At 38.9% G+C, this 12406-nt stretch overlaps 1 protein-coding gene across 3 annotated transcripts in view; it reads right to left on the reverse strand.

Moving 5' to 3' along the window:
* LOC124802978 (ankyrin repeat and IBR domain-containing protein 1-like) overlaps positions 1-12406 on the reverse strand; it is a 579445-nt gene that overhangs the window by 58761 nt on the left and 508278 nt on the right. For all 3 annotated transcript variants that reach the window (XM_047264079.1, XM_047264078.1, XM_047264080.1), the window contains one exon: positions 4354-4533. In XM_047264079.1, the coding sequence (XP_047120035.1) occupies positions 4354-4533 (180 nt within the window). The remainder of the gene's footprint in view (positions 1-4353; positions 4534-12406) is intronic.

Consider the following 12406-nt stretch of genomic DNA (forward strand, 5'->3'; position numbering starts at 1 on the left):
AGTGTTATGGAGATGCTTAAGGAACTCAAATGGGAATCCTTGGAAGGAAGGCAACATTCTTTTCAAGGAACACTATTAAGAAAATTTAGTGAACCACGATTTGAAGCTGACTGCGGGACAATTCTGCTGCTTCAAACATAGATTGCACATAAGGACCAAGAAGGTTAGATACCCCAAAATCAAGTCTCATACAGAGGCATATAGAAAGTCATTTTCCCCTCATTCTATTTGCGAGTGAAACAGGAAAACGACTAATAGTGCTACGTGGTACCCTCCACTATGCACTGTAAGGTGGATTGTGGAGTATCAATGTAGATTTAGGTACATATTATGAGTTATGGAGATATTCAGAAAGTCACTGCATGAAAAAGGATATATTTATCATGAAAAAGCTTGTTTTAATTAAATGCATATCAGATATGTGAAAATATGCAAAACAGACAACACTGGATTTTTAAGGTAACAGTTAATTTCCATAAATGTTTTCAAGTTGGACAAAAATGTACTATTTAGTTGCTGTGCAGTTACAACATATGTTGTAAATCATAAACATTGGCATATATACAAGACAGAACATGCTTAATTTTACTGGAAAACATTTTCTGCGGATATGATTGTGATACACTTCTCACATATGCTGTTATTTGAGTTTTTATGTCACAAAGTGTGTATGGGAAAATGTGTTACACTACAGGTTTTGCAGCTTTCCAAGGAAAAAACAACTGGTGGAGTAAGGTCCAACAAGCAATGGGGCCATAGGCCTTTTGAGATGACACTTTCCAAAAAGACTTTTCCAGAAGATGCATAGTGTTGTTAGCTGTGTGCACGGTAGTGTCTTCTTGTTGAAACTATTGGTAGTTGATTTCATTCTCCTTTAGCTGGCCAATGAAAACATGTATAATTAAACAATAATGTTCACAGTTCACTGTTCCTTAAAAAAATAAAGGTCCACTGATGCACCGCTTACATATTGCTATCCACACTCCAATTTCCTGATCATGCAATGGTGGTTCAAGCACAGTACAAGGATTTTGACTACAAGTGTGGGTTTTGTGTTTTAATATGAGCAGAAAATTGGCACAGGCTCATCTGTATAGGCAATGACAGCAAGAATATCAGTGGTTTTCCTCTTAATAAAAGATGTCACTCATTTTCTGTAATGGTTTCACTTTTCATGATCTGCGTCTTTCAATTCATATACTGCTATAACTCATAAGGAACAATTTCAGTATTTGCCTAACCATTTTCTGCACAGTTGCAAGAGCAATATGTTTTCCTTTCTCTAACTAGTGTAATGATTTTGCTGGGCTCTGCTGCATAGGGTTAGAGATATCCAAAAACTTCTGTTCACTTAGTTTAAGTGGTCTTTCATGTCATACGGCATCTAACACTGAACCTGTTTCTCAAAATTTATCAGTAAGTTGATGAACCACATTATGATGAAAGACAGCTGTTTAAGGATATTTTGTGGCAAATGCAACCTCAACTAAATCTATGTGTTTTATCACCTCATCAGAACATGCGTTCAACAGGAAAAATACATTCCTCAATTGAAAGCAGCATAATTGAAAAAAAAAAAAATTGAACATCTAACACTCAATAGCCTTAATCAACTGAACCAAACAGTCAAATGATACATAACAGTAGGACAAATTGAAACACAATCACGTATCTATGAATAAACAGTTCTATCAACTTACAACTTGCAACATAATCTACATCTGTAGTTCAGTGCATAGTGAGTTTCCAAACACACTGTAAAACAGAGCTTCAAAAGAAGACATGACTACCAATAAGTCGTGATATGCTTTTTTGACTATAATGAAGATTGGTGGTCACTCCTGCTGCTGCAGAAACAGTGGTGTGTGTGTGTGTGTGTGTGTGTGTGTGTGTGTGTGTGTGTGTGTGTGTGTTCTTCAGAAGAAGAAGAAGAAGAAGAAGAAGGCTTTTTGGCTGAAAGCTAAAATGTATCCCAGTCTTTCTGTTGTGTCTGTTTGCCCTTCAACATCTCCTCTGTATGGTGAGTAGCAATCTATCCTTTTCATAATATTGCTGTCATTCAGTCATTTGCTCCTGGACTTTCCAACGTCTGACTTTGCCTGGCAGCATAATTTTGTTATTCCAGTGGTGTGTTACTGTACTGTGGTGTGGGCATTTCAGTGTGTATCAGGACTGCAGACATCTACCTGCAAATAAACAAAAATTAAGTACATGATACATAATTTTTTTATGACTATGCCTGTATAGAAAACAGCAACTGGAAATTTTGACTACAGGTGGCTACACACTCTGATCACTCACTACATATTTCCAAAAGTCTGATCTACAGACAAAGCATTTTAGCACTGTGATCCTGCAGGCTTTCACGGCAGATATGTTCACTACATCGCTCTCAAGTCATTATAGCATTAATTATTTACTCATCCATGACTCACCAAAAAATGCATAAGAGATTTTCATTATCAGTCTGATGGTACATTTACATTGATGATTTTCTGTATATGTTGACTGCCACACCATACATAATTAATATACTTTTTCACTGTTCTTGGAGTCCTTTGTGGCAGTACGTCTGAATGAAATCTTCTCAGTTTCCAGCCATGTCAATTTAAATAAAATTATCAAACTTTCAATGGCTAACTCCACCATCATTATCAGCAATAAAAACCACTGACTTCCAGGACTGGCATGGTTTCCCACTTATACAGATGCAATTTCAGCTTTGGGTACCAATCAGAGAGAGGGCTGAAAAGACACATGCACAGAAGGTGAGTGGGGCAGCTCACAGAAGTTCTAGCCCACTGCAGGACTGAGTAATGTCAGGTGGCACGAGGGGGCTGTGCCATGTTTGAAACTGCTGTTCCCATCTCTCTAAAAGCATCAAACACTTGCCTGTGCTTCCTTTTGATAGCCAAAGCCTGCCCCCATGCTCTTCTAAGTGTGCACCCTTAGCCTCTGTTAAAATTTTCTCTGTTAAATTTTTACTGCTTATTCTGATCACAGCCACCTCCTTTATAATGGATCCCAATATGTTGATGCATGAGCTAAGACTCTTGTGCTTTCAAACTGTATTTTATGTCATTTTCCAGGTAATGTTCAGTTATGGCTGACTTGTCAAGCTTCCTTTGTTTAATATGTCATTTTTGCTTGGTACAGCACTCTGCAGCTGTGTGAGCTGACTGACCTATATAGCTGCTGTCACATTTGCAAAGGACACCATGCACACTGGGCACATGAAGAGCTACGTCATCTTTAACAGGGCACAGCATATCTCATATCTCGGATGAGTCTATACCTCTGCAGCATATGTCCTAACTTGCAGCTTGTTGCCCTGCAGTCTGGTAGCAAAGCAGCTGGCTTGGTCCCTACTGCTGATTCAAAACGTATCCTTCTTCAGTGACACCTGAAAGCATTTGCAGTGTCTCTCTTGCTATAACCATTCTATCTGAACATGTGTCTCAAGTACTGCAGCTCAGACTGTAGGTGGTATTATTAGAAATAACTTTTGCTCTGTGTATTAAAATGTTCAGGAATGCTTTCTTGTGTCCAGAGTGCTGAAAACTACCATCATTCAAATATCAACCAGCATGTGTTGATGTCCTGTACACTGGATGACCAACCAAGCGTTCTGCCTGCAACTAATACATCCAAGAACAGTAGCTAGCCATCATTCTCCATCTCAATAGTAAATTTAATGTTTAGATGAACACAGCTCATGTGGCACAAAAAACAGTTTGAAAACACAAGAATCTTGGCTCATGCATCATCATATTGGGATTCCTTTAGGAGGCAGCTGAAAGTAGAATAACAGCAGCAATTTTAACAGAGACCTGGGGCGCACACTTAGTAAGGCATGGGTGCAGGCTTTGGATATCAAAAGGAAACAAAAATGGATTCTTGATGCTTGTAGGGATGTAGGAGCAGCAGCTTCAAATGTGGTGCTGGCCTCTTGTGCTACCTGATATCACTAGGTCCTACAGTGTGCCAGAGCTGTTGTGAACTGCTCCACATACCTTCTGGGCATGTATCATTTTGGCCCTCTCTGATTGTTGCAAGGCTACAATTGTGCCCATATAAGCAGAAAACCATGCCACTCCTGGCAATCAGTGGTTTTTATTCCTGACGATGATGGTGGAGATAACCATCAAAAGCTTGAGAATTTTATTCCAGTTGATGCACCTTTGAAACCCAGAAGATTTTATTCATTCTTTTTCATTATGGTGTGTCTATTCTTCCTTGGGAAAGGGAGAATGCTGTTAGTAAGGAATGGCAGCATGAAATAGTGCAAAGAAGAACATTATGCATGTTGATTTGCAACTGTATAAAGATTACAGGAGAAGAAATGGCAGGCACCTTGTGCTGGGCCCTGCAGCCTCAGGGTCGGGGTCTGGTTCCTCCTCAGTGGCAGTGCTCGTGCTGGTGCCCAGAATCCCACACACCTCCAAGTCAGCATTGAGGGAGTCTGATGCAGTTGTGGTGGTTGTTGTGTCTTCCATGGATGACTGACCACCAGGGCCTCCCGCATGCTCTACCCTATAAACATTGTAAGAGGATCAGTAAGCTGCACAGTCAAATTGGTGCAATGGTTAGTATTCTCTCATACAGATTGATACTGCCATAAGATGAACATGAAGATTGTTGCTTGCTAAAATACAGTATGACTGGATGTGATTCTATTGCTCTTCTCCTACAAGGGATAAACTTGCAAAATTTAGCTCTGGACAAGGGCATGTGAAACAACTATGGCTCAAGTTTAAAAGAATAGTTGGTAATCCACTCGATAGATATGACATCGGTTCAAAAAATTTCATAACGTTAGTAATTTTGTGCCAATGGTGTGCTGGAGTCAAATGCGGTTGGCATCCCTGCACGTGCCTGTGTTTAATGTGTAACGGCCAGAAGTTTCAGTGTTGTATGTCTGTTAGTTATTGTTCAGGGCTGTATTGAGTAGCATGTTGTGTCACACAGTTTGTGTAATTCAAAATGGCAGAGTCAGAGGAGCAATGCATGTCCCTTAAATTTTGTGCAAAACTCAAGAAAACCTTTACAGAGACACACCAAATGATGCAAGTAGCCTACGATGACGAGTGCTTAAGCTGTTATGAATGATTCACATGGTTTAAAAATGACTGGATGGAAGTTAAAGATGACCTTTGTTTAGGACACTCTTTGACATCTACTGACAATGCTCATGTCAGAAACATCAATGAAAATGTGCATGCCAATTGAAGACTGACTGTCCTAGAGATTGCAGAAAAATGTAACATTTCATTTGGTTCATGTCATGAAATCCTAAAACAACATCTTGGACTGCATCATGTAGCTGCCAAGTTTGTCCCACAGCTCATGAGTCAAGACCAGAAAAACCTTTGCCCCGCAATCTTCAAAGAGCTTTCAGGTTGTGCAAATGAGAATGAGATGTTCCTTAAGAGAATCATGACTGACGATGGGACGTGGGTCAACAGTTATGATGTTGAGACCAAAGTTCAATCTTCATAATGGGTTGGTAAAGGTTCCCCAATACCAGAAAAAGCTCCTCAGGTCAAGTCAAATGTCAAAGTCATGCTGTTAGTTTCCTTTGGCTCTGAAGGATTAGTTCATTATGAATTCGCGCAACAGGGACAAACTGATGATCAATGGTACTATTAGGATGCATTGCAATGCCTGCACGAAAATATAAGAAGGAAATGGCCTGAAATGTGGTGAGACAGTTCATGGCTCTTGCATCACGATAATGCACCCACACATCCCATCCATGTTTGAGCATGACTAGTGCACAAAAAACGAAATTGCTGTGCTGCTTCATCCTCTGTACTCTCCAGGCCTGGCCCCTGCAGACTTTTTTTATTTCCAAAGCAGAAAACCCTCTTGAAAGGACAAAGATTTGCAATGATACATGATGACGAAGAAATTGAAGAAATGTATGATGAAATAAAAGAAATTATTCAGATTGTGAAGGGAGATGAAAATTTAATAGTCATGGGTGACTGGAATTCGAGTCTAGGAAAAGGGAGAGAAGGAAACATAGTAGGTGAATATGGATTGGGGGACAGAAATGAAAGAGGAAGCCGCCTGGTAGAATTTTGCACAGAGCACAACATAATCATAACTAACACTTGGTTTAAGAATCATGAAAGAAGGTTGTATACATGGAAGAACCCTGGAGATACTAAAAGGTATCAGATAGATTATATAATGGTAAGACAGAGATTTAGGAACCAGGTTTTAAATTGTAAGACATTTCCAGGGGCAGATGTGGACTCTGACCACAATCTATTGGTTATGACCTGTAGATTAAAACTGAAGAAACTGCAAAAAGGTGGGAATTTAAGGAGATGGGACCTGGATAAACTGAAAGAACCAGAGGTTGTACAGAGATTCAGGGAGAGCATAAGGGAGCAATTGACAGGAATGGGGGAAATAAATACAGTAGAAGAAGAATGGGTAGCTTTGAGGGATGAAGTAGTGAAGGCAGCAGAGGATCAAGTAGGTAAAAAGACGAGGGCTAGTAGAAATCCTTGGGTAACAGAAGAAATATTGAATTTAATTGATGAAAGGAGAAAATATAAAAATGCAGTAAGTGAAACAGGCAAAAAGGAATACAAACGTCTCAAAAATGAGATCGACAGGAAGTGCAAAATGGCTAAGCAGGGATGGCTAGAGGACAAATGTAAGGATGTAGAGGCCTATCTCACTAGGGGTAAGATAGATACCGCCTACAGGAAAATTAAAGAGACCTTTGGAGATAAGAGAACGACTTGTATGAATATCAAGAGCTCAGATGGAAACCCAGTTCTAAGCAAAGAAGGGAAAGCAGAAAGGTGGAAGGAGTATATAGAGGGTCTATACAAGGGCGATGTACTTGAGAACAATATTATGGAAATGGAAGAGGATGTAGATGAAGATGAAATGGGAGGTATGATACTGCGTGAAGAGTTTGACAGAGCACTGAAAGACCTGAGTCGAAACAAAGCCCCCGGAGTAGACAATATTCCATTGGAACTACTGACGACCGTGGGAGAGCCAGTCCTGACAAAACTCTACCATCTGGTGAGGAAGATGTATGAGACAGGCGAAATACCCTCAGACTTCAAGAAGAATATAATAATTCCAATCCCAAAGAAAGCAGGTGTTGACAGATGTGAAAATTACCGAACTATCAGCTTAATAAGTCACAGCTGCAAAATACTAACACGAATTCTTTACAGACGAATGGAAAAACTAGTAGAAGCCAACCTCGGGGAAGATCAGTTTGGATTCCGTAAAAACACTGGAACACGTGAGCCAATACTGACCTTACGACTTATCTTAGAAGAAAGATTAAGGAAAGGCAAACCTACGTTTCTAGCATTTGTAGACTTAGAGAAAGCTTTTGACAATGTTGACTGGAATACTCTCTTTCAAATTCTAAAGGTGGCAGGGGTAAAATACAGGGAGCGAAAGGCTATTTACAATTTGTACAGAAACCAGATGGCAGTTATAAGAGTCGAGGGACATGAAAGGGAAGCAGTGGTTGGGAAGGGAGTAAGACAGGGTTGTAGCCTCTCCCCGATGTTGTTCAATCTGTATATTGAGCAAGCAGTAAAGGAAACAAAAGAAAAATTCGGAGTAGGTATTAAAATTCATGGAGAAGAAATAAAAACTTTGAGGTTCGCCGATGACATTGTAATTCTGTCCGAGACAGCAAAGGACTTGGAAGAGCAGTTGAATGGAATGGACAGTGTCTTGAAAGGAGGATATAAGATGAACATCAACAAAAGCAAAACAAGGATAATGGAATGTAGCCTAATTAAGTCGGGTGATGCTGAGGGAATTAGATTAGGAAATGAGGCACTTAAAGTAGTAAAGGAGTTTTGCTATTTGGGGAGCAAAATAACTGATGATGGTCGAAGTAGAGAGGATATAAAATGTAGGCTGGCAATGGCAAGGAAAGCGTTTCTGAAGAAGAGAAATTTGTTAACATCCAGTATTGATTTAAGTGTTAGGAAGTCATTTCTGAAAGTATTCGTATGGAGTGTAGCCATGTATGGAAGTGAAACATGGACGATAAATAGTTTGGACAAGAAGAGAATAGAAGCTTTCGAAATGTGGTGCTACAGAAGAATGCTGAAGATTAGATGGGTAGATCACATAACTAATGAGGAAGTATTGAATAGGATTGGGGAGAAGAGAAGTTTGTGGCACAACTTGACCAGAAGAAGGGATCGGTTGGTAGGACATGTTCTGAGGCATCAAGGGATCACCAATTTAGTATTGGAGGGCAGCGTGGAGGGTAAAAATCGTAGAGGGAGACCAAGAGATGAATACACTAAGCAGATTCAGAAGGATGTAGGTTGCAGTAGGTACTGGGAGATGAAAAAGCTTGCACAGGATAGAGTAGCATGGAGAGCTGCATCAAACCAGTCTCAGGACTGAAGACCACAACAACAACAACAACAACATGAGATAAAAGAAAATTCGCAGACAGCACATTACACAAACCAGCAAAGGCTTACCAAGACTGCTTCCAGAAGTGGAAATGATGTTGGCAGCAGTTTATCAATAGTCAGAGAATTTTGAAGGAGATGATAATGTAAAAGGTAAGCATATAAAAATTTTGTGGACAAAGTTGAGGAAATTTTTGAACACACCTTGTATGTACTTAGTAGAACAGTTCATGATGGGAGGGATCCTCCATGGAATACAGTCACTGTAAATAAACTTGTAAGGAACTAGAGACTACCACAAATAGGTGAAAAATGAACAAAAGAGCTATAGATGAGAGATTCACAATGAAACGCATTTAGCTGTCAACAGGGCAATGTGTGATGCCTTCAATAACTACTGTACCAGAATATTATCAAAAGATCTCCACAAAGGCCGAATAAATTCAGATCACATGTAAAGGCTGTTGGTGGTACAAAAACATTTTGTCCAGACACTCATGGATGAGTCAGAAACTAAATGAACCCTATTTTCAATTAATCCTTTACAAAGGAAAATCCAGGATATTGTCCCAACTTAATTCTTGTAGTACCACTGCAAAAATAACTGGAATAGATATTAGTAACATTGGTGTTGAGAAACAACTGAAATTGTTAAAACTGTACAATGTCTCAGTGTCCATGGAACTCCTATCAGATTCCATACTGAACTTGCAAAGATAATAGACACAGGGATTTAAATACACATTCTTTCTGAACTCCATACACAATTGGAATACGAATGAACCCTAACATTTGGTAAAATGTTAAGTATCCTCTACCATGCACATCACAATGGTTTGCTGTGTATGTATGTAAATTCAGAATATTTACCTCATTCAACCTCTGTTTCACTGCTGCCCAACTGCATATTCTAATACAGCTTAAAAATGCTTGAAATTTGGTAGTTGTCAAATCTTTCCATGCAAGACAAACACTGTCTGTTCTGGCAGCATTGGCATTTGTGGAAAGGTATTTGTGTGGATGCTGATACACTACATGAAAACACTACCAATAATACCCCACCCATCATAAATGCCTCACTTGTAATTCTATTGTTTTGTGTTTTTCTCTCATCTTTCACTTATCAGTATATCTCTCTAACACTTCTTTCAGGTTTGCAGAGCTCTTTTGTTGCTAACCTTTCCCTCATGCCCTGCAACATTATATTTCCTTTGGCACAAGATCCTGAGGGATCTTCCAACCTTTTAGTCTCTTTTCACAGATGAAGGTACCTCTCATTCCATGCAGTAAGCATTGGTGACTTATTTATTTTCTGTTTATTTATTTTATTTGCTCCAAGAAATCATTTTTAGTACATTGATTGTTCATATGATACAGGAAAAGAGTAAACACAATTAATTTACAATTACAGTACGCATTGTAACTACATGGTCAACACAACCAAAGTAGGCACAATTAATAATATAAACTGACAAACTACATTGTTTCTGCATATGATAGCAGCAGTTATTAAGGATACAGGGTACTTTTCCAGCTCAATATTATGTAAAAATCAACACTATTTCTTTCAGGCACTGTTTATAATGTATATGTTTTACAGATTGTTAGCTGATATCAGCCAATGTAGCACATTTTCTAAACAAATTAGAAATGTTTTGAATATTTTTGAACCTGCTAGGGTTATTAAAAAAATTACAAAAAATTGCTGCAATTTATTTTTCCAAAATGCTTCCTCAAATTGAGGTACCATTTAGTCCAATGTTATACAATTGAAGGAGACCAAATTTTTACCAGATATGCATGACATGATGGCTGTGGTACCAGACCTACTTAATTCCACCTTTTATGTTTATTACAAGGATAAAAAATACCACATCTCATACTTTAATTTTTATAATTTTTTTCCTAATAAAAAGGTTATTTTTTCTATAATTTAGTTGATTCTTCAATAAAGCTTACGTCTACTCCATAAGTATGGACTATTGAAAGTTACAGAAAAAATTAGAGCAAAGCTTTATAAACTTTAGGAAATATTTGTACCTCAATTCTGAAAAATACAACTTGTGGGAAATTGTGAATGTAGATACGAGTCCAATTAAACTGTGCCTCAGAACATTCCAAAAACACAGTCTTCATCCTGCAGCATTTCTTCCTCTTCAAGCTTCCTCTTGGCATTCCTTTTAGCATTTCTTGCTTCTTTGGTAACTTGAAGAGTGAATCTTACAGCTTCATGCACCCGTTGTCTGTCACATGCAAGCAATTTATCTTCCATATCAGAGCCACATTTTATGTCTAAATTTCTTAGGACTTCCAACCTTTCTATCACTATGTCACTGAAACATATCATTGCATCTAGTACACCAACTTGTAATGTATTTAGTGCTACAAAAGAATTCTTGGGTAATCTTTTCCATACGCAATGGTTGAAACTTTCATTTGTATTCTGAGTACTCCCATGAAGACATTTACTAAGCAAAACAGGGTCATTCAGGTCCCTAAAAATTGGTTTTATTTCATTCATAACAGGCTCAGGAAGAGAATGCTTATAATGGTGTATCTGACCACTTTCTTTTGCTTTTTGGTAACCACACCAAGAACCTGCTCCTTTAGGGTAAAGTCCGTGAACAGGGTGGTCATCTGCGGACAAAATGTGAAATTATGTGGCCCATACAGCTTTTCTCATTGCTGTAACATCATTCAGAGGTGCAGTTCATCTAATGGTCAGTCCATAATAACTCTGAAGAAGGTCTAATTCAGTTTCTGTCAATCTGCTTTGGCCAGACATAGATCTTTCATCACATAGCAACTTTCCTTTCATATCTCTTTGAAGCTTCCTCAATATAGCAACATTCCTCTTTTGTACATGTCCACAACACTCCAGTTCTGTATATCTAATGATATAAATGGGCACTGACCTCTAAAATATTTTTAGAGCTCCATCACACTCCATACCTCCACTGTAATCATCATAATTCGTAGAACACTGATGTTCAATATGTCCTTCATTGTTACCATGGCAGGTGTGGCAGTACTTAGATAAGCACTCAACATCAACAACTTTTCCATTCTCCAGAGAAGTAGCATTTACAACACCATTCAAGGAATGATGTCATCGACGTTGCCATGTCCCATCAAGTGCAACAGCAATGTCCCTGGTTTCACTAACATTTGTGTTTCTTCTACTGCACATTTCATAGATGCTTTAGACACAACTGTCAAGGCACCTAAAAGTATTTTTATGTACTTTTTGAACCTACTGGGAGGAGGAGGAGGACGGCCCATCAAACCACAAAACGTTTGAGCAGGCTTTTTTCCTTTTCCTATTGCACATACTGCATACAATAACTTCAAATTCACATCATATGAATTATACACAATGTTCGAAGTCATTTTTGAGGTACATTTATTGCAGGATCTACACAGAACAACTAATTTTGATCAACTTGATGGTTGGAGTGCTGACACATTATATGCGTATCCAGTAATGCTGGCAACTGATGGGTTATGCATGGGGATCGTATCAACCTGTACCGCATCAAAACAGCCTGAAGATGAAGCAATGAAGTGTTGAAACTGGTAGTGACAAAATAAAATAAAATCATAAGGACAGCTGTAGGTGCTTTTATTTTTTGTCAAGACAGTTTGTTGGTTGTCACGTGCATGTAGAATGCAGCACAGTGGTAGCCACTTAGCTCAGGGATCCCATGAATGGTTTCACAGTGATCTTCAAGCTAAGCTGCAACCACCGTGCGGCATTCTATGTGGGTATGACAACCAGTAAGATATCTATCCACATGAATGGCCACTGACAAACAGACAACGAAACAGTTGGTCCATCCCGTTGCTGAGCACGCCACCCAACACAAAGCTGCTTCACAGCTTATGCCGTTGTATCCACCAACACCAACTTTCTTGAAATGTGCAGGTGGGAACTCTCCCTGCAACATATCCTACATTACCGTAACTCTCATTGCCTCAGC

This window comes from Schistocerca piceifrons, chromosome 6 (genome assembly GCF_021461385.2).
Source record: "Schistocerca piceifrons isolate TAMUIC-IGC-003096 chromosome 6, iqSchPice1.1, whole genome shotgun sequence".
Lineage (NCBI taxonomy): Eukaryota > Metazoa > Arthropoda > Insecta > Orthoptera > Acrididae > Schistocerca > Schistocerca piceifrons.